This window comes from Capra hircus, chromosome 4 (assembly GCF_001704415.2).
Source record: "Capra hircus breed San Clemente chromosome 4, ASM170441v1, whole genome shotgun sequence".
NCBI classification, from domain to species: Eukaryota; Metazoa; Chordata; class Mammalia; order Artiodactyla; family Bovidae; genus Capra; species Capra hircus.
In genome coordinates this window covers 95,756,132-95,782,811 of record NC_030811.1, presented here as the reverse complement: position 1 = coordinate 95,782,811, position 26,680 = coordinate 95,756,132, and the positions used below count along the sequence as shown (strand labels likewise).

Genomic DNA, 26,680 nt, shown 5'->3' with positions numbered 1-26,680 from the left:
CCATGCACAAATTAAGTATGTACAATTATGTTCTAGTTGAAATGTCATTAATTTCAAATTATTAGAATCCACACAAAACACTGTTTTCAGTTTTATAAATGATATAAATAGCCTAAAGGTTACAGTTTATTATATTAGCTATGCATTCATTCGAAATTATAATTATATATAAAAAGCCACACACATATATGGTTTTATCCCCAAGTAATTATAAAATGTGAGTGTGCATGAAACAAAACAGTTTACATTCAGTTCAGTCGCTCAGTTGTGTCTGACTCTCCGCAACCCCATGAATCGCAGCACGCCAGGCCTCCATGTCCATCACCAACACCGGAGTTCACTCAGACTCACGTCCATCGAGTCAGTGATGCCATCCAGCCATCTCATCCCCTGTCGTCCCCTTCTCCTCCTGCCCCCAATCCCTCCCAGCATCAGAGTCTTTTCCAATGAGTCAGCTCTTCGCATCAGGTGGCCAAATTACTGGAGCTTCAGCTTTAGCATCATTCCTTCCAAAGAAATCCCAGGGCTGATCTCCTTCAGAATGGACTGCTTGGATCTCCTTGCAGTCCAAGGGACTCTCAAGAGTCTTCTCCAACACCACAGTTCAAAAGCATCAATTCTTCAGTGCTCAGCCTTCTTCACAGTCCAGTTCTCACATCTATATATGACCACAGGTAAAACCATAGCCTTGACTAGACCGATCTTCGTTGGCAAAGTAATGTCTCTGATTTTGAATATGCTATCTAAGTTGGTCATAACTTTTCTTCCAAGGAGTAAGCGTCTTTTAATTTCATGGCTGCAATCACCATCTGCAGTGATTTTCGAGCCCAAAGAAATAAAGTCTGACACTGTTTCCACTGTTTCCCCATCTATTTCCCATGAAGTAATGGGACCGGATGCCATGATCTTCATTTTCTGAATGTTGAGCTTTAAGCCAACTTTTTCACTCTCCTCTTTCACTTTCATCAAGAGGCTTTTTAGGTCCTCTTCACTTTCTGCCATAAGGGTGGTGTCATCTGCCCATCTGAGGTTATTGATATTTCTCCCGGCAATCTTGATTCCAGCTTGTGCTTCTTCCAGCCCAGCATTTCTCGTGATGTACTCTGCATAGAAGTTAAATAAGCAGGGTGACAATATACAGCCTTGACGTACTCCTTTTCCTATTTGAAGCCAGTTTACATTAGCAGCTCTTAAATGTGGGGAACTGTCCTCAGAGGCAAACCAGCAACATCAGGAGACACTGTCAGTTGTCAGAATTGGTATGGGAAAGTAATACCTCTGCCAGTTAGCAAAGGACAGTTCCTGTGCTCAGTCATGCCCACCTCTTTGAGACCCTGTAGACTCTATTCCACCAGTCTCCTCTGTCCAGGGGATTTTCCAGGCAAGAATACTGGAGTGGGTAGCCATTCCCTTCTCCATGGGATCTTCCTGACCCAGGGATTGAACCTGTGTATTCTGCATTGGCAGGTGGATTTTTTTTTTAATCACTGAGCCACCAGGGAAGCCTAAGACAGGGATGCTATTACATATTCTACAATGCACACAGAGGCCAGCCCCCAGAACAAAGAATTATCTGTACCAAAATTTTAATATCATAGCAACTGCAATATCCTGGATTAGATGGATATTTTTGGTTTTCGATCTTCAATCAGTAGCTGACATTGAAAGAAATAACACTCTAACAACTTAAAGACTTAAGTAGAGTTACTTGGAAACAGAGAATATTAAAATTGTGCTTTAAAAAATGCATTTTATCAGACAAGTGTTTAAAATAACACACCACAAATATAGCAAGTATGTTCAAAATGATTAGATAAGATCTATGTGATATCACTTATATGTGGAATCTAAAAAAAAAGTACACAAATAAACTCATCTACAAAATGGAAGTAGAGTCGCAGAAGCAGAACACAAGCTTATGGCTACCAAGAGGAAGAGGGGGAGGGAGTCTGGGATTGACTTACACACGTGCATGCATGCTCAGTCATGTCCAACTCTTTGCAGCCCCATGGACTGCAACCCACCAGGCTCCTCTGTCCATGGGATTTCCCAGGCAAGAATACTGGAGTGGGGTGCCATTTCTTCCTCCAGGGGATCTTCCTGACCTAGGGATAGAACCCGTGTCTCCGGCATTGGGAGATGGATTCTCTACCAGTGAGTCACCAGGGAAGCCCGAAAGATTCAGTACCAACTGTGACAAGTCTGAAATAACAGGTTAAAATGTACAGACTTTGACTCACTTGCAGTGAACAGTCACTGAGCGAATGAGAAGAGAGAGAGATTTTCAACCTAAGCAGACAACTATGTATAAGGCTTTGAAAACAAGTTCTCAGGTACCAAAATACCATTGATAATTTATTCTGACCACAAGTTCAAAGGAGTATATTTGGTTCAGTTTCCCTAACACAACAAAAACCTCAGAGCTGTTATATACTTAAAGTCACCAGAACAACAGAATAATCTACTTTATGGTGTTACTAAGTATAGTCATGCTTCAGGCAAATAGTTGAAACATATCGCCAAATTCAATTATTCTGGGAAACATTAATAAGTATAAAATGATTATTTAAAAATATTACTTATCATCTATTCAGAACCAAAAAGAAATCAATAAAATGAAATGAAATCAGTGAAATGAACTAAGCTTTAAAATTCTATCTCAGTTTAAACAGCATAAAAAAGTAGTGTATACATATTCATGAAAGTCAACAGTTGAGGGTTAGAACTATTATCTACATGCCAAAGAGCAATTTTTTTCAGCTTTTTATAAAAATCTTCTCTCTAAACATATCTACCATGTGTGTAAAATCAATTTCCTGAATTATAAGAGGAGACTTGATTTTTACAAATATATGCCCAAAGTTAGACTAATGGCTATTCTCTCAAATTGTCTGTTTTCAACTTAGCATAACATAACTAGAACTTGTGTGCAATGACTCCGTGACTAACCAGACAAGGATTATCATTTTTACAAATTAACCATCTGGTTTCTTTGGGGAAAATGATATTTCAATATGTCCTTATGTTTTAAAAATATACACAGATACAAAAGGTAAAGACATGTTAAGTACACAAAGAAAAAGTAGAGAAAGTGCCATTTAGGGATGATAATCCTTACTCTCTCATTAATAACCATATTCTAAAACTTTGACAATCCATATAATTATAAACTGTTAATTTTATTAACTAGAGCATGAACATAATTAATACCATCCCAAGTAACTAGGTGGTCCTGTAACTTTGGACCTTTCTACCTCTGGAAAACTGATCAGAAAATCTGGCTAACATCCCAAAGAAACTAAATGGATTTTATTGGATGGCCTTCAGCTAATTTCTGTAGTCTTGAACATACACCAAAACCACATACTCTAACTGAATTAACTGTGTTGGCATTGTTTAGAATCAGAGGTCCAAGAAATGGTGTTCACAGTGTTATTTCACTATTACACTGTACAGCATTCAGCTTCAAAGAAAAGAAAAATCGCTATTTTAAACATTGTTTAAAACTGTTATGTGTTCAAACAAGCAAGAAATAACCTGTGAGGCTTCCCTGGTGGCTCAGACTGGTAAAGAATCTGCCTTCAAGAGAGACCTGGGAGACCTGAATTCGATCCCTGGGTTGGGAAGATCCTCTGGAGATGGGCATGACAACCCACTCCAGTATTCTTGCCTGGAGAATCCCATGGACCAGGGAGCCTGGCGAGCTACAATCCACAGGGTCACAAAGAGTCAAACATGACTGAGTAACTTAACGCTTTTTACTTTCAGCCGTAGTTTGAACAGGTCTTAAAATGCTAAGATAACTGAGTTTGTTCTGTTTCTTTAATTTCTGCTTTTCTTCTTACTTCATTTGCTGCTTTGGATGTTTGCTTGACTACTATTTAATACACTGAATTCAGTTAGGTCTATAAAAAAAGGCACAGATCCATACACTGGACAAAACCTTGAAGGCATTAGGAAAAATAAACTAAGTACCCCAGACAGCCTCGATAAAACCAAAGCATGCCTTTCACCCAGGAAAACAAATGATTTTCAACTATATCCTGTTTGTCATTTGTGGTTACATTAAACAATAATTAAATTATATGCTCCAGGAAACAGGTAAGGGTGGATAAGCGAAATACAAAAAGCCCCTATGGTCCTTGTTTGTTCAGATTATAGATCAGCATTCTTCAGGAGGTGCTTTCCTTTTATTATAGGAACAAAAATTGAGTTAAAGACACTTGTGATTTTAGGGGTACTGTGATGTATGAAAACATTAAATGCTTCCTTTTTCTATAGAATTTTACTTTAAAGGAGCAACAGCCAACAATCTAGTTAAACTGGATCATGGCATTTTCAGCTGAAGTCTTCCACCACTTCATTTTGCTTTTAGCACAAAATATGAGCAATGGTAGTGATCACAGTAGCAGAGGAGTTGGTAGCAGCAGTCACGGTAATCTAACGAAACCTACAAGGCCGCATTTAGACCCGCCCCAGTCTCTTGCCCGCACCTCCCACCAGTCCACCTCCACTCCAGTCACACAAGTCTTACTGCGGAGCCCCTGAACGGAACTCTTTGAGGGTTTTCACATATTGTCCCTCCTGTATTAAATAGCTAACTCCTGCGTACCAGTCTGTGTGTTAGTCACTTAGTCATGTCCGATTCTTTGAGACCCCATGGACTGTAGTCCGCCAGGCTACTCTGTCCATGGGATTCTCCAGGCAAGATTACTGGAGTGGGTTGCCATACCCTTCTCCAGGGGATCTTCCTGATCCAGGTCTCCCAGGTCTCTCTTAAAGGCAGATTCTTTACCATCTGAGCCACCAGGGAAGCCCCATTACCAGTCTAGCCTTAAATGGATGCCACATCTGCCAAGAGATTCTCATTTACTGCTCTCTATTCACAATTTTTTTTGGGTGTTAGTTCTAAAACTAACATCACTATTTCCCATCACTTCATGGGAAATAGATGGGGAAACAGTGGAAATAGTGGCAGACTTTATTTTGGGGGGCTCCAAAATCACTGTGGATGGTGACTGCAGCCATGAAATTAAAAGACGCTTACTCCTTGGAAGAAAAGTTATGACCAACCTAGATAGCATATTTAAAAGCAGAGACATTACTTTGCCAACAAAGGTTCACCTAGTCAAGGCTATGGTTTTACCTGTGGTCATGTATGGATGTGAGATTTGGACTGTGAAGAAGGCTGAGCGCTGAAGAATTGATGCTTTTGAACTGTGGTGTTGGAGAAGACTCTTGAGAGTCCCTTGGACTGCAAGGAGATCCAACCAGTCCATTCTGAAGGAGATCAGCCCTGGGATTTCTTTGGAGGGAATGATGCTGAAGCTGAAACTCCAGTACTTTGGCCACCTCATGCGAAGAGTTGACTCATTGGAAAAGACTCTGATGCTAGGGGAGATTGGGGGCAGGAGGAGAAGGGGATGACCGAGGATGAGATGGCTGGATGGCATCACGGACTCGATGGATGTGAGTCTGAGTGAACTCCGAGAGTTGGTGATGGACAGGGAGGCCTGGCGTGCTGCAATTCATGGGGTCACAAAGAGTCGGACACGACTGAGCGACTGAACTGAACTGAACTGAAAGATACTCATGAACTAAGGAACTAATGAAAGACTAACTTTCCTACTTATAAATTCCTTACTATTCTCAGCACGGTATATAGCATGAATTATTTTTCAACAAGGGTTGGGAAGAAGGGAAAAAGTTTCTTCCATTACTGTCTACTGCCCTGATGTACCTTCTGGAGATCTCTGTCTCTGAGGTAGCTTGGTTCTGTGAAATACTTCAGTCTCCTTAAAGAAATCAAGCCTGATAATCAAGACTGGAAATTTTACTTCAAGTGAAATATGCACATGAATGGAGGGTGGAAGAAGGGTTCTCTATTCAGTTAATTCTTTATTTCACCTTTTAGCTATCTCTTCCATGTGTTTGGCATGTATCATTACATTTGAGTTGAGATATTCAATGCACTGAAGTATGGCTCACAATCTAGCATGGATAATTATAATAAGCATATCCAATCTCTTCCTTTAGTTTCATAAGGAAATTTTCTTTCTTTTCATGCCAATAAAACAATCTTCCCATTGTGCACTGAGCAACTCCACACCTACATGGATCTGCCCTACAGATGCCTGGATTTCAGTAGTGTGACTTCACCGTTTATATATGTTCTTTTCAAAATCAGACAAAAGCTCTGGGGGTAAAAATATTAGAATATGTGGCATTTTGCATCTGTAAGTTATGGGCTGAAAATGCGGTAAGGTAAATGTGCCCTTATAAAGGGAGAGAAAAGTGACAGAAAACTGCTAATTACTTTCCCAAGGAGACTTCTTTCTGACCTTAGGTATAAGCCTTCTGTCAAACTTAAAATCTTTTCTTTCATCTTTTCTTAGAAAAGTATTCAGTAGTAGAAATCATAATGAATCAAGCAGCACCTACAGTCAATGAGTTACATATTCTTAGGACAAAGTATTAAGCCATAGGTCTCCCTATTTTTATTTATAAAATGAGAAGGAAGGTCATAGGTTTATTTTAAAGGATTAAGGTACATATTATTCTCTCTAGAACATGGAGGGCACTCAATCATTGTTAGTGTTGTGACTGTTTATAACAGAAAACATTCTGATATAGTCCTTGTGGGGTTTAATAGTTTTTAGGCAAATTTAGGAGATAGGGCAGATTTAGCAGAAAGGAATGACATCTCCTCTTTAGGTCAACCAAGATTGCCTGAGTCAGTTAACGAGACACACGAACTTCCACCTTACAAGCTATAACTTCATTAGGCTCATTTCTTCTAAAATTCAGTCTATACTCAGTATGTTTCATCAGATTATACAACAGGTTATAGGGCTATACTAAGGACTGATCATCATAAAAATATGAACAAATTAATCTTTAATTTTTTTCTTGGTTGGAATCTGAAGATTTGTTAGGCTGGCTTACATTAGACATTTAATTCAGGAGATTATATTCATTCCTTGGCGAGAGTATGTTCTCAGGCCATTAGTTTGGGCTAGTTGGTGCTCCTTGTCTGGCACTGATTCCAAAACTATTCAGCATTTCCTGATCAACTCTGCAATTTTTATACAGAATTTCTGGTAGACTTAAGTACTAAGGACTAGATTCCATATATTAATAGATTGTACCTACACTTATTTCACTAGGGAATTATAGTTGAGATGGCTAATGTTCCCAATGAGGAAAGTTTAGGTACAATAAAGCAAATTTCTGATGTTCAGAGGAGACACAGGTCTATATATAGTCTGCCTCACAGGCCACAGATAAGGAGGATGGCAATACTAGTGGGCATTTTCTATTTTGCAACTTAGTAAGAGATTTATTTTTAGATAATAAGTTTGTGATAATCAGTCTCTAATACGCACCCCACAATGATATCCACGCTTCCCAATATGCACAGTCTTGTATGATTCCCTCCCTTTGGAGTGTGGGCTCGACATACGGACTTGATTCAAATCAACAGAATATGAAAGAATCAATGGAGTGTCACTTTTCAGATTAGATTACAAAAGCACTGTGCCTTCGATCCTGAGTGCCATGTGGTGAGGCAGCCCTGTGGAGAAGCCCGCATGCAGGTGACCGAGACCTACTAATAACCAGGTGGGTGTGAGAGCAGAATCCACTTCCACATCAAGTCTTCAGCTTCGACTGCAGAGGACAGTCTACCGAGGTCAGACAGCTTGACTGAAATCAGATGAAAGACCTTGAGTCAAAGGAACCTGGCTAAACTGTGCCTACATTTCTGACCCACAGAAACTGTGAGAGAGTAAATGTTTGTTAATTAAGGTCACTACATTTTGGGGTAACTTGTTATGCAGCAAACATGGTACAATATGTAAGACAATGTTCAGCTTAGTAATAAGAAATCATGATCGTTTATCTAGTCACTTATTTATCTATTCAACATTCTATAAATGTCTACCTTTTATCAAGACTGCATCATGATTTGGGAAGACCTCACATGGGGCTGTAGAGCCTCCACAGAACAAAAGAGAAGGATACATAAACCAGAATTCAGAGAAAAACAAGCAGGAAAAGCTTCCTGGGGGAAAATTACATCATGGGTGAAGGCCATGAGGCAGACAGTACTATCGCATTTGAGAAACTACAGAAAGTAAAGCTGGCCTGAAGAGGGCATGGTTATAGAGTGCAGAGCTCTTTGGCCAGGGTACCAGTTAAGATAGATTTGGTGTTACCTGAGTCCAAGTTCACCTCCATGTACCTGTGCTCCCCCTTCATAGCAATGTTAACGAGAACCATTTAAATATCCCCTCTATGTCCCAGTTCTTTCTTCTGGAAAATAAGGATAACAGTACACATTTCAAAAGGTTGTTAAGCGCATTTAAAGCTATGGCACCTAACACAAAATAAGTGCTGAAAATTGCTGGCTGTTATTATTGCCGTTTTTGTTATTATTATTAGTAGTACTAGTAAGGTGTGAGAGATCTTATGAGACATACCAAGGAATTTTCATACTACTTTAGAAGCAATGGAAAACCAAGAAACAGATTTGACTGGGGCATAATATCATAAGATGAACAGTTTATAATCATCATTCAAACAGCCCCATAAAGAATAAATCTGGGAAGAGTAACATTGAAGGCTGGTGGGGAGCTAACAGACTGTTACAATAATCTGGACAAGAGTCATGGTGCATAGAACAGTGGCAGTGGTAATCAAGAGCAAAGGAACATAGGAAGGATAAATGAGAGGCAGAATTCAAATGCTTTGGAACTTGATTTGCTTCACGAGTGAGACAGAGAATGAGTCAGACCTCACACAAGCTTTAGATAACTAAGTAAATGATACACACTTTCAGAAACTGATACCCCCAGTAGATGGAGGACTGGCTGGAAAAAGAATCTGTGAAAGTGAAATATCATTGATATTTAAAGGACTTCTGGTTGAATATACAGATCTGACATGCAGCAAAGTGATTAAACTCAGGCCTACAGAATATTTTGTGTCCCTAGCAAACAAAAGATCCATGAAGCCATCAACTTCTTTAAAAAAGAAATATGTACATCCTTGTCTTGTTCCTGACTTTAGAGGAAATGCTTTCAATTTTTCACCATTGAGGATAATGTTTGCTGTGGGTTTGTCATATATAGCTTTTATTATGTTGATATATGTTCCTTCTATTCCTGCTTTCTGGAGAGTTTTTATCATAAATGGATGTTGAATTTTGTCAAAGGCTTTCTCTGCATCTATTGAGATAATCATATGGCTTTTATTTTTCAATTCCACTTTCACCACTACTATTCAACATAGTTCTGGAAGTTCTGGCCAAAGCAATCAGAGCAGAAAAAGAAATAAAAGGAATCCAAATTGGGAAAGAAGAAGCAAAAGTCTCACTGTTTGCAGATGACATGATCCTCTACATAGAAAACCCTAAAGACTCCACCAGAAAATTACTAGACGTAATCAATGAATATAGTAAAGTTTCAGGATATAAAATCAACACACAGATGCCTTGCATTCCTATACACTAATAATGAGAAAGTAGAAAAAGAAATTAAGGAAACAATTCCATTCAACATTGCAAGAAAAAGAATAAAATACTTAGGAATCAGTTCAGTCCACTTCAGTCGCTCAGTCGTGTCCGACTCTTTGCAACCCCATGAATTGCAGCATGCCAGGCCTTCCTGTCCATCACCATCTCCCAGAGTTCCCTCAGACTCACGTCCATCGAGTCCGTGATGCCATCCAGCCATCTCATCCTCGGTCGTCCCCTTCTCCTCCTGCCCCCAATCTCCCCCAGCATCAGAGTCTTTTCCAATGAGTCAACTCTTCGCATGAGGTGGCCAAAGTACTGGAGTTTCAGCTTTAGCATCATTCCTTCCAAAGAAATCCCAGGGTTGATCTCCTTCAGAATGGACTGGTTGGATCTCCTTGCAGTCCAAGGGACTCTCAAGAGTCTTCTTAAACACCACAGTTCAAAAGCATCAATTCTTCAGTGCTCAGCCTTCTTCACAGTCCAACTCTCACATCCATACGTGACCACAGGAAAAACTAAAGCCTTGACTAGACGGACCTTAGTTGGCAAAGTAATGTCTCTGCTTTTAAATATGCTGTCTAGGTTGGTCATAACTTTTCTTCCAAGGAGTAAGTGTCTTTTAATTTCGTGGCTGCAATCACCATCCACAGTGATTTTGGAGCCCCCAAAAATAAAGTCTGCCACTGTTTCCACTGTTCCCCCATCTATTTCCCATGAAGTGATGGGACCAGATGCCATGATCTTCATTTTCTGAATGTTGAGCTTTAAGCCAACTTTTTCACTCTCCTCTTTCACTTTCATCAAGAGGCTTTCTAGTTCCTCTTCACTTTCTGCCATAAGGGTGGTGTCATCTGCATATCTGAGGTTATTGATATTTCTCCCGGCAATCTTGATTCCAGCTTGTGTTGCTTCTATCTACCTAAAGAAACTAAAGATCTATATATAGAAAACTACAAAACACTGGTGAAAGACATCAAAGAGGACACTAACAGATGGAGAAATATACTGCGTTCATGGATTGGAAGAATCAATATAGTGAAAATGAGTATACTACCCAAAGCAATCTATAGATTCAATGCAATCCCTATCAAGCTACCAAAGGTATTTTTCACAGAGCTAGAACAAATAATTTCACAATTTGTATGGAAATACAAAAAACCTCAAATAGCCAAAGCAATCTTGAGAAAGAAGAATGGAACTGGAGGAATCAACCTGCCTGACTTCAGGCCCTACTACAAAGCCACAGTCATCAAGACAGTATGGTATTGGCACAAAGACAGAAATATACATCAATGGAACCAAATAGAAAGCCCAGAGATAAATCCACACACCTATGGACACCTTATCTTAAACAAAGGAGGCAAGAATATACAATGGAGAAAAGACAGTCTCTTTAACAAGTGGTGCTGGGAAAACTGGTCAACCACTTGTAAAAGAATGAAACTAGATCACTTTCTAACACCATACACAAAAATAAACTCAAAATGGATTAAAGATCAAATGTAAGACCAGAAACTATAAAACTCCTAGAGGAGAACATAGGCAAAATACTCTCCAACATACATCACAGCAGGATCCTCTATGACCCACCTCCCAGAATATTGGAAATAAAAGCAAAAATAAACAAATGGGACCTAGTTAAAATTAAAAGCTTCTGCACAACAAAGGAAACTATAAGCAAGGTGAAAAGACAGCCGTCAGAATGGGAGAAAATAATAGCAAATGAAGCAACTGACAAACAACTTATCTCAAAAATATACAAGCAACTCCTGCAGCTCAATTCCAGAAAAATAAATGACCCAATCAAAAAATGGGCCAAAGAACTAAATAGACATTTCTCCAAAGAAGACATACAGATGGCTAACAAACACATGAAAAGATGCTCAACATCACTCATTATCAGAGAAATGCAAATCCAGACCACAATAAGGTACCATTTCATGCTAGTCAGAATGGCTACGATCCAAAAGTCTACAAGCAATAAATGCTGGAGAGGGTGTGGAGAAAGGGGAACCCTCTTACACTGTTGGTGGGAATGCAAACTAGTACAGCCACTATGGAGAACAGTGTGGAGATTCCTTAAAAAACTGGAAACAGAACTGCCTTATGACCCAGCAATCCCACTGCTGGGCATACACACCAAGGAAACTAGAATTGAAAGAGACATGTGTACCCCAATGTTCATCACAGCACTGTTTATAATAGCCAGGACATGAAAGCAACCTAGATGTCCATCAGCAGATGAATGGATAAGAAAGCTGTGGTACATATACACAATGGAGTATTACTCAGCAATGAAAGAAAATACATTTGAATCATTTCTAATGAGGTGGATGAAACTGGAGCCAATTATACAGAGTGAAGTAAGCCAGAAAGAAAAACACCAATACAGTATACTAACACATATATATGGAAATTAGAAAGATGGTAATGATAACCCTGTATGAGAGACAGCAAAAGAGACACAGATGTACAGAATAGACTTTTTGACTCTGTGAGAGAGGGAGAGGGCAGCATGATTTGGGAGAATGGCATTGAAACGTATAATATCATATAAGAAACGAATCGCCAGTCTAGGTTCGATGCAGGATGCAGGATGCTTGGGGCTGGTGCACTGGGATAACCCAGAGGGATGGTATGGGGAGGGAGGAGGGAGGGGGGTTCAGGAGTGGGAACTTATGTACACCTGTGGCAGATTCATGTTGATGTATGGCAAAACCAATACAGTATTGTAAAGTTTAAAAAAAGAAAAGAAAAGAAAAGAAATATGTACGAAAATCTAAAAATCATCAATAGAATCTTGAATCCTGCAAAAGAAACTTGGAAGAAGAAACCAAAAATGAAACAGGTTAATAGGAAAGACAAGATGTTACAGAATCCACTGGATAAGATTCCTCCTAGGAAAAAAAAGAGTATCATACAAGAGAGTCAAGGGGTACAATAGATAAGGTAAGAGCCCAATAAAGGTCTTATGGATTTCCCATAGAACGGTCAGTCGCTAAGGACCTCACTGAGAGCAGTTCCCATGGAAGGTTGGGGTAGAAGCCAGGGTGTGATGATTGAGGAACAAGAAGATAAATGATCCTAAAATTATGCAAGATTACTACAGGGTAACCTCGCTTTTAGAACTACTTCTTTGTTTTTGTTTTAATGGAAGGAACATGTATCAATGGGGGAGGGAGAAGACAAAAGCAAAATCAAAGCTCAGGAGAGGAAATAGTTTTAATGAAAAGGTGGCTACAGAAGCAAGGTTCTTGAAAGGTCTGGTGTTTGGAAGATAAGAATGTTCTCATATTTGAGTACGTAATTACACTCTGAAGCTAGAGGCAAGATCATATCTAAGAGTGGATGTACTAATGGTTGGGTTAGACCAGTGATTCTGAACTGGAGGGTGGTTTTGCCCCACTCCAGGCAACCTTTAGCAATGTCTGAGAACATTTTGCTTGCTACAACCAGGGGGTATAACACTGTCAACTAGTGGGTAGAAGACAGGTACGCTGCTAAACTGTACAAGGTATAGGAAAGTTCCTCACAATATATAGTCCAAAATGCTATAGTGCTGACGTTAAGAAACCTGGGTTAGACATTTAAGGAGAGGAAAAAGTTTAAAATATCCACTGAGGAGAACAAGGAGCTGATGATGGAATCATGGTACACTTACTTTACAATATTTAGTGCTCACTGCAAAATGAAAACCATCATTTTTAAATGACAATAATCTGCACTGCTGTGTAATTTTCTCCAGCAGTATTAAGATGAGATATAGGCTCAGAGAAGTGAAAAGTTAAATTGACAACATGAACAAGGTTTTACAAAACAGGTCTTAATAGAAGGACAAGAGAATCAGAGATACTGATAAAAGAGCCATGATCCACTAAAGTGAAGGATCATGGTATCCAAGTAAAGAAATGTATGAAACAAAAGGTAGCTGAAAGAGAGAAGATAGCAGGCTTTGAGTTTTCTATGAAATTTTAATATGTGCATTGAGAGTAACTGAGGAAAAGTAATTGAGGAAAACATTGCAGCCAGAAGTTAAAAAATAGACTTAGTATTTATTTTTCAGCACAGTTAGGATGACAGCAACTCGTATCCACATGAGACCCAACAGACAGACAGATGAAGAGCGCTGAAAATAATGGACACTGGAACTGAGGATAGGACCTGAGAAGCTAGGTGATGGGAAAAAAATCACACAGTGCCAGTTATATACCACTGTGTGTATACCTAAATGTCATATCTTTATTTAAACAATGATTCAAAAAGATACATGGGCCCCAATGTTCACTGCAGCACTATATACAATAGCCAGGACATGAGAGAAACCTAAATGTCCACCAAAGGAAGAATGGATAAAAAAGATATGGTACATACAGAAAACAGAATATTCCTCAGCCATAAATAATAAAATAATGCCATTTGCAACGATCTGGATGGATCTAGAGATCGTTACACTGAGTGAAGTAAGTCAGATACAGAAAGACAAGTATCACATGATATCACTCATACGTGGAATCTAAAAAAAAAAAATGCTGCAAATGGTCTTAACAAAACAGAAATGAGTCACAGATGCAGAAAACAAACTCATGGTTACCAGAGGAGAAAGAGGGGCACAGATAAATCGGAGATTGGAATTGACTATACACACTATTACAAAAAAAAAAAAAAAAAAGCACTAAGTCATGCCCAACTGTTGCAGTCCCATGAACTGTAGCCTGCCCGGCTCCTCTGTCCATGGGATTCTCCAAGCAACAATACTGGAGTGGGTTGCTATTTCCTTCTCCAGGGGAACTTCCTGACCCAGGAATTGAATCCAGGTCTCTCTGGCACTGCAGGCAGATGCTTTACAGACTGAGATGCATGGGAAGCCCTACTATAAATAAAACAGTTAACTAATAAGAACCTACCGTATAACATAAGGAACTCTACTCAATATTCTGTAATGACTTATATGAGAAAACAATCTTGAAAAGAGTATATATACATATCTGTATAACTGATCCACTTTGCTGTACAGCAGAAACACAACATTGTAAATCAACTATACACCAAAAAAATTAAAACAACAAAACAACAAGCAATGAATAAATAGAAATTTCTGTTAAAACAGAGCTGGGAGACCAGAATGGGGAGATCTCACAACCTGCTACTACAGTCTGTTCTACAAGAGCAAGCACTCATCTTTCCTGGAGAGGACTCAGTAAATGGAAAACCATGGTCTGTCTGTTCACTCTAGCCCTCCCAACTTCCTTTTCCCTTCTATAAAAGTGTTCTTCCCTTGCTATGGGGGTACTTACTTGTGGCTTGTCATGGTTGCAGACCACAAATTTCACTCCTCTGTTTACCCCAAAGAAACCTATCTTTGCTGAAGAAAGATACAGCAGTCTGTTTTAGGTCAATAATTACCAAGCATATACAGGAAAAGCAGGAACAAAAAGAGACTACCACAACAATTTTTAACAAAAAGGACTCTTTGTAGTATCTAACACGGAGAAGATCAAGGGATAAATAACATAGGATCCAACAGTTGGGTGCTCAACAAGAGTATTGAACCCATTTTTAGAACCCAGCTTTCTAAACCAAGGGTTGATAGCCAAAGTTCCAGTCACAGTCTTTCAGGGTCCCATCCTATTGGTTTCTGCACTGAGTGGGTAGAGCATGAATGAAATTATCCAAGAGTAGAAGATTATTTTTCAGGCAAAATGTTGCCAGTGTCCAAACTATTGCCCCAGGAGGTCAGACAATGGTAAGTTATCTACACTTAAACATCCCCCAGGACACAGCAATGGAATATGGGCACAGAATTTTTTTTTTAATTTTTATTTTTACTTTATTTTACTTTACAATACTGTACTGGTTTTGCCATACATTGACATGAATCCACCACAGGTATACATGAGTTCCCAAACATAAATGCCCTTCCCACCTCCCACCCCATATCATCTCTCTGGATCATCCCCATGCACCAGCCCCAAGCATCCTGTATCCAGCAATCAAACATAGACTGGCGATTCGTTTCTTACATGACAGTATACATGCTTCAGTGCCATTCTCCCAAATCATCCCACCCTCTCCCTCAAAGTCCAAAAGTCCGCTCTACACATCTGAGGGCACAGAATTTAGAAACAGATTCTCAGCAGTGAATTCAAGACACAAAACAAAGAACAAGATGCTAAAATTTCCAGCAACAGAAGTAGAATACCTAGAGTCTACAGATAGAAGCAACATGGAAAAGAAGAATGTAGTATATAACCTTCAAACTCAAGAGACAGCCAGATAGCTGCCATTTCTTTTCAGCTTTAAATTGTTGCTCCAAATGCTACTGGTAGAATTTAGCACTGACTGCCATCAAAACCACCGAGGGGAGCTTGTTGAAAACTGAGATTCTAGAACTTATCCCAGATGATTCAGTAAATGTTTACACATTTCAGGAATCTATGTATTTAGCAGTTCATGGATTTAACACAGGACTGAAATTTGGAAACTAGTAGTATTTACTACTTGGACATGCAGTCAATGAACATGAAATTGGGCAAACTCTAGGATATAGTGAGGGACAGTGAGCCCTGGCATGCTGCAGTCCACGAGGTCTCAAAGAGTGAGACAAGACTTAGTGCCGCAACAAACACAAGGATTTACTACCTAATACTGTCACACCTTCATCTCAACTCATCAAGTCTATTTTAGTTCCTATTCACGGAAAACTTATGACATGGCAGATGCTTTTCTAAGTGCATTAAAATACAATTTTAAAGTTCAACTGCCCCAACAACTTTACAATGAAGATATCATTAACATTTTCAATTTAAGGTAAGAAAATTAGGCAATACAACAGACATCTAAGCACCAGCAGCCTGATACCAGAGCCTGTTCTCTGTACTGCTACTATGATAAAACTAGCCTACTAAAATAAACTTGTTCCTTTTACTTTCAACTAGAATTATGTATGTTGTTAAAAAGTCATCATACATTGACCATAAACTTGGGCAGTTACACAATTTAATGAAAACAAGAAAATTGTGGAAAACTTAATTCAAATCAGTTTGGCAAGAGAAACATTTCAAAACACAAGATTATCATAAAAATAATGGATGTCCTTAGGGGTAAAAGTAGTACATAATTCCTATACTCCCCCTCACATCCACTACTACTTCTGCATTTCCTTAACCCTAATATTAAACATGAGGTTAACTTGGACATTGACCAGTTCAGAAAAAGGAGGTGGCAGCAAGAAATACACATTCACCTCTTCAGTATCATAATTATCCTATCTTTTGCAAATGTGTTTGTCTCTTTTTCTCTCTCAATCTAGTTTCTTCATGTTTTCAGTGAATTTTAGTTAAGTATGTAGAATGCACTAGACACTGTGGCTCTCAAGACAAGTGTCAAGCTCACAGGGGCCCAAGTGTACCAGGGCAGGGGGGTTTTCTAAAGAAGTCACACTGACTCTGAATTTTAAAGGAGAAACAGAACTCAGAGGATGAAGTTAGGGAGGAAGACCAGAAGAGAGCAGATGAAAGGAATGGACAGTATCTCAAGTCAAAAGTGTAGGAAAAAACAAAGAATTTCATTAAAGTAAAATAAGAAAATTAGCTTGAAAGCATTTTCATGCCTTCTAAGAGAAGCCATCTTTGTACAACTAAAGTATGTGGCAATCTAATATCATTTATCAAACTGGATCTTTGAATACTTACATTTAATTCTGTTTTTAGCATTTCTTCAAGACAACAACCTACACGTTCTTCATCTTCTTTTGTGTCCATAACTACACAAACTTGTTGTGAAATTCTTTCTGAAATAAAAAAGAGATGAAATTTTAAGCTTCACACAGATTATGAAACAAAGCCCTAGTACACTGAAACCTATACTTACCTGCTATTCATAAGTACTGAATAGGGGCTTGTGGGCTTTGGGCCAAGTGAAGTGACCTGAACTACACAGAGATATTCTTGACTCATTAACCAATCAAGCCAGTAAATCTATGTATTTAACATTTTGTGGGTAGATAACTGGGACATCATGTAATCAACAGAAATAAGAGATCTTCAGAAACATCTCAAGAGAGTAACTGGAGGCGACAGCTCTTTAGCTCAAGACTTCAGTCCTTCTGCATTTACAAGGAATCCCCCCAGGATCTGGTGGAATCCCTTCTCTCGAGCAGATCCTCTCTTTAGGCCATCAGATATCTCCTGCATACAGTTCACTGTGCCATCTGGTACCTGGATGACACACAGCATTTTCCTTGCCATTCCTTTAGGTTCAGTCAATTCAATTACATTACTGCCTCTTTAACTATTACCACATGTTAAAATAGCCAAAAATAGATATTCTCCAAATTTGGAAGGCTGGAAATTATATAATTTAAAGTCATAAGCTGTATGACATAGAGATAGTCACCTTGGTAAACCTTGGATACACTCTCACAAAATAAACACAGTCCTCCTTTATAGCAGATATAAAATACTAAGAAAAGGCTTTATTACTACCAATTTAAGATAATATTTCATGGTATTATGTCAAGGACTTTTTTAAAAAGCCTAATTTTAAATAGAAGTCTCAAATCAAAGTAGGTTTAACACTTGACCCAGCTGCTTCTTATACTGGTAACTCCATATAACAGGCTTTCTATAAACACTGTTCTAGCAATAATGATTTACCCAAACAAAGCTGAGAATGACAAACCATTTAAAATAATGTCACCAGTTAATGGTATTCCTACTACTATCCACTTCCCACTTATCAAGAGTATTGCATGTTCCAAGAGTCATACCCTATATTCACATCAATTCTCATGATGATCCTGCAAACAGTATTATTGTGAATCTATAAAACAGATTAAGGAAACTTTACTTCAGAGAAACAAAGTAACTTGCCCAAGATCACAGGGTTATGATTAGAAGAAAAAGAATCCAAATCTGAAGAAATTAAGCACACAAACACACAGCTATTCTACAGCACCAAACTGAAGAGTTATCTGACATAAACTGAACATCAAGGATTTTCCTATGAAAGTTTCTAATGTTTCATAGTCATTATCCCATTTAATGGCTCAAAATAAATATGGATTATTAGCTAAGTATTATAATTCCTGTTTTTACTCATCACAAGGTACTTAGACCCAGGTCTTCCCAAAGCTTGTGCTTTTTCTATCATGCTGTCTACCTTATAATAATAATAATAAATATTATAAATTGATATTATAAATATCATAATTATAATTGTAATTATTTTGTAATAACATAATTATAAAAATAAGAATGTTTCACATTCTTTCACATTCACTCTTTTACATCCTACAAATTCAAGAAAACTAATGCAGGCACAGTAATTTAAATGGACTGAGAAGATACTACTATACTGAAAATGGAACTGCTATAATTATAATATCTTAAAATCATTTTATCCTTTTAAGACTGTGTTCACCCATCAGTAAGGCTCCTACCAAGTTGAAAATGTCTATACTTTTAAGTTATATGAGCCAAGACATGGAAGCAACCTAAACGTTCATCAACAGAGGAGTGGATAAAGAAGATGTGGTACATATATACAATGGAATATTACTCAACCATTAAAAAGAATGAAATAAAGCCATTTGCAGCAATGGTAAGCAGACTGTCATAATGAGTGAAGGAAGTCAGACAGAAAAGGAGAAATATTGTTTGACATCCCATATGTGTGGCATCTAAAAAAAAATGACATGAACTTATTTACAAAATAGAAACAGACTCACAAAACAAATTTACAATTGCTAGGGGAATGGAGGGAAGGGGTAGTTAGGGAGTTTGGGATGGACACATACACACTGCTATATTTAAAATGGATCACCAACAAGGACCTACTGTATAGCACATGGATCTGTGTTCAGTGTAATGTGGGAGCCTGGAAGAGAGTAGAATTTGGGGGAGAACTGGATACCTTTGTATGTATGGCTGAGTCCCTTCATTGTTCACTTGAATCACAACATTGTTAGTCAGTTGCACCCCAACACAAAATAAAAAGTTTTAAATACAGGAGCCTAATTAAATATAATTAAGAACACAAATGAATGGTCAAGATAGTAAGTACTATGGAACATCACTGCAATTAGAAAGATAACTTGGTTGACAATATTAGATGATTCTTTACACTAACATGAGCTAGGAGTTCACGCTTGAAAGGTGAGTAAGTTTTGCTTAGTGGAAGCAAGGGGCTTTGAAAGCTATGATGAGAAACAACATTTTTTTAAAACTTAATGTTTTGGGGGTAGAAAGATTATAAGCATGAAGTTACTGTGATAAGATACAAGATTTTGATAATATACAATAAGAACTCAAAAAAACATGGAATGATTCAGCAATGAATGCTGTGAAGCCAGAACGTAATGGTTGCATGCTGTTCTGAACACTTGAGTGTCCTGAAAGCTTTAAATCAGAAGGTTATAGTTATTGCTTGTAACTATAATATAAGCAATAGCTTTTGAAAACCAAGTTAATTCAAATATGTGTTATAGCCTCTCAAATATTTGGAGAAATATTTGGACATTATAACATCCTAGTAAAAGTCTGATTATATTTCCAAATGTTTCTTTCACATACCAAAAACTTATAATAAAAAATCTACTGTGTAAGCATCAAGTAACTCACTACATTTATCAGTTCAGTTCAGTTGCTCAGTCATGTCCGACTTTTTGTGACCCCATGAATCGCAGCACGCCAGGCCTCTCTGTCCATCCAACTCCCAGAGTTCACTCAGACTCACATCCATCGAGTCAGTGATGCCATCCAGCCATCTCATCCTCTATCGTCCCCCTCTCCTCCTGCCCCTAATCCCTCCCAGCATCAGAGTCTTTTCCAATGAGTCAACTTTTCACAGGAGGTGGCCAAAGTACTGGAGTTTCAGATTTAGGATCACTCCTTCCAAAGAAATCCCAGGGCTGATCTCCTTCAGAATGGACTGGTTGGATATCCTTGCAGTCCAAGGGACTCTCAAGAGTCTTCTCCAACACCACAGTTCAAAAGTATCAATTCTTCGGTGCTCAGCTTTCTTCACAGTCTAACTCTCACATCCATACATGACCACTGGAAAAAACATAGCCTTGACTAGATGGACCTTAGTTGGCAAGGTAATGTCTCTGCTTTTGAATATGCTGTCTAGGTTGGTCATAACTTTCCTTCCAAGGAGTAAGCGTCTTTTAATTTCATGGCTGCAGTCACCATCTGCAGTGATTTTGGAGCTCCCCCCCCAAAAAAAAGTCTGACACTTGCTCTAATTTTCTTGAAGAGATCTCTAGTCTTTCCCATTCAGTTGTTTTCCTCTATTTCTTTGCATTGATCGCTGAGGAAGGCTTTCTTGTCTCTCCTTGCTATTCTGTGGAACTCTGCATTCACATGGGTATATCTTTCCTTTTCTCCTTTGCTTTTCGCTTCTCTTCATTTCACAGCTATTTGTAAGGCCTTCCCAGACTACATATACACTGAATATGATGGCACCACTATAATTCTTACTAATTTATAAGATAATACATAAACAATACTTTTTATTTTTATTATTATTTTTTTTACCGTCACCTTCAATTTTATTCATCTCTAAAAGGATGCTGGTCAGCATTCCAGGGTTGCCCCACACACTGGCATGAAACAGCAAGGCTTTCTTCTCAATAGCTTCACTACCCCCACTTTGGCACAGCCCCAAGAACCACATGATGGTAAGAATCACCCACCAAATGCTGCTAGCCATAGTGAAAAAAATAGAGTCTCATAAAAAGCATGATACAGGCTTTGTTATGAGATCCTTGGGTCACTGTGGAAGCCTTACACTGTGCAGGGCTGGATGCACTGCAGGTGACTCGGTCCTCAAGCAAAAACCCAATAAAGAAAATTAATGACACCATCATGTAGCAGATGGCATACATTATAATGGGTCTTTCAGGATAACGGAATCTTATCACATCAATCAAAAAATTTAAAAAAGTAAACAACCTGGCAGAGAGGCAAATGACTGAAATTAATCCTATGAAATACCGAGCAAATGAAAGCTCTCCCCTCCTGAAGCACATATTTGGACAAGTAGGTGAACAATCATGCATGTGCAAAACGGAACAGCCAAGATCAGGATCGATTTTCAACTCTTGGGGACACCAAAAGCCATAGTCCCTCTGCACTGCCACTGAGGCTCCAGCTAAATTCAGGTCCACCAGCTGAGGATATGGCTCACCACAATCTGGGAACCTCCACTGCTAAAACTGCCGTCTGTTGGTTATAGTGATTCAGAAGATTGGGCGTGAAAGCAGTGTTATAAGGCAAATCCTGGCACATCCTCAAGGTAATAAGCTCAAAGAAAACAAACTATGCCCACCTATATGGCCCACAAACATAGTAGTCAAGGGCCACAGACAGAAGACGATCCAACTCATAGCCATGCTTTCTCGATGGAATGGGATTCAGATGATCTGGCCTACCCAATATGTATTTTAGATCTTTGTACACCTGCAGGTCTCAGCTTGAAAGGATTTCTTCTATCTTACTGTTAAGTTCTTCAAACAGAATTACTCTTTGCACTGTCAGAGGTGTGTTAGCTTGGTCTCACAAAAGGCATTTGTTTTTGGTTTCACAATATGGGAAAATGACATCATCTTGCCTCTTTTCATTTTATTACATCGGATACCATGTGGCCAACGTGTCAAGTTGATCAACCACATTCCCAAACAACAGATTCCATCTTAGGAGACTCAGAACTATTTCTTCCTTTGACTGAAATATCTGACACCTCGGGGCCAGGCTCCCGGGGGGCTGCGGCGCCGGCAGGGGCGACCGCAGGTCCCTCAGGTAAATGGAGCCAGCGAGGACCACCAGCCTGCACCTCGGAGCCTAAACAATACTTTTTAAAACAAAACACGACGCATGCAGATATCCCTTCTTTGTTGCATCATATATCCTTTACCGAATTCCAAGCTCTATCAAGTGTAAATCAACAATAAATTTAAATTGACATCATCTCCCTTCAAAAATGAAGTACAGTTAGCCCTTGAACATGGGTTTTATCTGCAAAGGACCCACTTATACACAGTTTTTCAACAGAAAATAGTATAGTTGGTGCGGTGCTATATAATCCACAGTTGGTTGAGCCAAGAGACAAGGAAGACCAACTGTAAACTACATGTGGATTTTCAGCTCTGTGGAGGGTCAGTGCCTCTAATACCCATGTTGTCCAAAGATCAACTGTATAAGTAAAATGGAGTAGTTCAAAATCTATGATATTAATTTTATGCCATGTGTCAGCTGTTCTAAAAAGAAAGCTTTTTCGGGGGTGGAATCTTTGCAATAAATTTTACAATAAATTTGCTCAAAATCACCTGCTTTTTAGACAAAAATGACACCTTTAAAATATCAAGGTTTTCAATTATGAATATATTTCTTTATTTAATATCTTCCTAAGTTTTTCTCAAAGCTTTATAATCTCTAGTACAGAGTCCTTTAGTAATGTTTGCTAAATATCTAAACAACTTTGTTGATGCTATTGCAAATAATATTTTATTACATTTTCTCTTTGTTGATACACAAAAACATATTAAGATTTTTATACCGTTTTTGTATTCAGTAACTGTGCTAAATACACTTATAAATTCTAAGAGTTTACAACTTATTTCCAATTTTTTACATACAAAAACATGTCAATTGTGAATAAAATTTTATCTCCTTTTTTCTAACTCATAATGTTTTAATCTGATAATGCAATCTTCGGAATATTGCTCCTATGTTTATGACAAAAATTAGCCTGTAATTTTTTTCTTCTAAGGTCCTTGTCAGATTTTCACTAAACATTTATACTGCCTTCATAGGATAAATTGGAAAATTGTTCTCTCTTTTTCTGTTTTCTGGAAAAATGTGTTCAGTCACTCAGTTGTGTCCAACTTTGCGACCCCATGGACTGCAGCATGCCAGGCCTCCCTGTCCATCACCAACTCCTGGCGTTTACTCAAACTCATGTCCATTGAGTCAGTGATGCCATCCAACCCTCTCATCCTCTGTAATCCCCTTCTCCTCCTGCCTTCAATCTTTCCCAGCATCAGGTCTTTTCAAATGAGTCCATTCTTCTCATCAGGTGGCCAAAGTATTGGAATCTCAGCTTTAGCATCAGTCCTTAGATGAATATTCAGGACTGATTTCATTTAGGATAGACTGGTTGGATCACCTTGCAGTCCAAGGGACTCTCAAGAGTCTTCTCCAACACCACAGTTCAAAAGCATCAATTCTTTGGCACTCAGCTTTCTTCATAGTCCAACTCTCTCATCCATACATGACTACCAGAGAAACTATAGCCTTGACTAGACGGACCTTTATTGGCAAAGTAATGTCTGCTTTTTAATATGCTGTCTAGGTCGGTCATAACTTTTCTTCCAAGGAATAAGTGTCTTAATTTCATGGCTGCAGTCACCATGAAATTGACGTTATTTGATGTAAATTGACATTATTTCTTCTTTTTAATGGTTTTGTAAAATTCACTGGGAAAAGCCAACTGCTTTTGTAGTAGCATTTTCAGTTAGATTCATGTCTTAAATGTATAGACTACTTTTCCTAGTTGTATTTGCTTATGAATGTGTTCATTTGATCTAAATTTAAGTCATCTAGCATAAAGCTCTAGACTGAATGTTTGTGTTCCCTCCAAAACTCATATTGAAGCTTTAACCTGCAATGTGATAGTATTAGGAGGCAGGGTCTGTGGGAGGTAAATAGGTTTAGATAAAATCATGAGAGTGAAGTCCCCATGATGAGATCAGTGCCCTCATAAAAAGAGAAAAAGACACCAGATTTTCCTCTCTCATCCATGTAAGGATTCTGCAAGCCCAGACGAGACCCCTTATCTGGGAAATAAATCTCCTAGCACCTTGATCTTGGACTTCCCAGCTTCCAGAACTGTGAGAAATACACTGTTGTTTAATCCACCCAGGCTACAATATTTCATTACAGGGCTTCCCTGGTGACTCAGACAGTAAAAATCTGCCTGCAATTTGGAAAACCCAAGTTCGATTCCAGGGTCCAGAAGATCCCTTGAAGAAAGGAACGGCTATTCACTCCAGTAATCTTGCCTGGAGAATTCCATGGACAGAGGAGCTGGGAGGCCACAGTCCATGGGGTCGCAAAGAGTCGAACATGACTGAGCAACTAACACTTTCACTTTAAGATGACCAACAGAGTGATTTACGTCTCATTGCAATGTCTATGAGTTGCACCAATGCTCTCTTTTCATTTCTGATGATAATTACTTGAGCCTTCAATACTTTTCATGTTGAATTTTGCCAAGGTTTTATCAACTTTATTAACATTTTCAAAAGAAAGTTTTATTGACTCTATCATGGGCTTATTTTTTAAGTCCTATTTTTTAAATCCTTACTATTTTCTTCAATATCTTCTTCATTCCACTATCTTTGGGTTTAATTCACTGTTCTAATTTCTTACAAAAGACACTTAAATAGTGGGCTCTCTGCTTTTCCTTTTTTCTAATACAGTCAACCCTTGAACAATACAGGTTTAAACTGTGAAAATCCACTTACAGATGGAGTCTTTCCATATATACATTCTACAGTACTACACAACTATGACTGGTTAAATCTGCAGAGGCAGAACCTCAGACACAGAAGGTCAACTGTAAAGTTATCCATAAATTCTATACTATACGGAAGGTGAGGTTCCAGCCCCCATGTTGTTCAAGGATCAAAACTTAAGGCTCTAATAACAGCTTAATCTATACATTAAACTTTGTGGTATTTTTCAGTTTAAATTATTTCATTTTCATTTTTCTCACTGTATACATTTCTAATTTCCACTGTGATTTCTCATTTGACTCACGAGTTATTAATTTTTATTGTTTTTATTAGTCTGCTATTGTGCAATGAGTGGTCAAAAATTTAGCAGCCTAAAACACCAACTAATTAATTCACAATTCCATAAGGCAGACAGGAAAGAGAAAGAAAGAGCAAAGGAGAGCATGAGCATGCCCAAGGGGGCTCACACATAGAGAAACAATAAAGCAACAGGGGCAAGATGTAAAAAATCAGTGAAATGCTGATCTGCCTGAAACACAGGTGGAAGTTATATGTACTATTCTTACAGCTTCTAAGGGAGTCCCTGGTATCTCCACTGGTTAAGAATCCACCTGCAATGCAGAAGACCCCAGTTCAACCCCTGGGTCAGGAAGATCCCCTGAAGAAGAGACAGGCTGCCCACTCCAGTATCCGTGCGCTTCCCTGGTGGCTCAGCTGGTAAAGAATCTGTCTGCAATGCGGGAGTCCTGGGATTCTACCCCTGAGTTGGGAAGATTCCCTGGAGAAGGGAACGGCTACCCACTCCAGCATTCCAGCCTGGAAAATTCCTTGGGGTCGCAAAGAGTTGGACACAAGCAAGTGACTTTCACTCAATCTGCATAAAAGACAGATGGAAGTTATATGCACTATTCTTACATCTTTTAAGTTTGAAAGTATATTAAATATTCAAATCCCCAAAACAAACAATACACGATTAAAAATAAATTTATATACACACATATACACATAGTCAGAGGCTTTAAAATTCATCTAAAGTTTTAATTATGTGAGGTGATGGATCTGTTACCTAATCTTATTGTGGTAATCATTTCACAATACAAAATACAATCAACAAATATGATTGTATTTGATATACAACTTAAATTATATAAATTGTATCTTTTTTTCACTCACTTTATTTTTTTAATTTATTTAATTGGAGGCTAATGACTTTACAATATTGTATTGGTTTTGCCATACATCAAGTAAATTCTCCTCTGTTCATCAAAGATCAACTGAGCAAAACATAAATGAGGGTCTAGATTCAAGACAATGTGACGTAATAATGAACAAAGTGAATCTTTTATTATGTGGTTTCTGTATTGCCTGCTGGTCTCAGTAATTCTCACTTATATTCTACACAGAGGTCTGTCCCAGTTGGTCACTTTCTTACAGTTTCTACAGTCCATATCAATGTCCTTTACCACCAACAATGATTAATTTTCTGCCTGGCTGTGGTCATTTCAAGTCTAAACTAGGTTCAACTGGTTCTCAACCATGGTTGCATGTAAGAAACAACTCTCAGTATCCTTTCTGCTTTGCCTTTATATTTTTAAAATACACATGTATAACTCAACCAACAAGGTTCTTGCCTCTATTTTTGAAGT

At 38.4% G+C, this 26,680-nt stretch overlaps 1 protein-coding gene across 1 annotated transcript in view; it reads right to left on the bottom strand.

Annotated features, from left to right (window-relative positions):
- Positions 1-26,680, bottom strand: part of ISPD (isoprenoid synthase domain containing) — a 368,609-nt gene that overhangs the window by 186,599 nt on the left and 155,330 nt on the right. Inside the window, exon 6 of the mRNA XM_018047357.1 lies at positions 17,209-17,306. Coding sequence (XP_017902846.1) covers positions 17,209-17,306 — 98 coding nt within the window. The remainder of the gene's footprint in view (positions 1-17,208; positions 17,307-26,680) is intronic.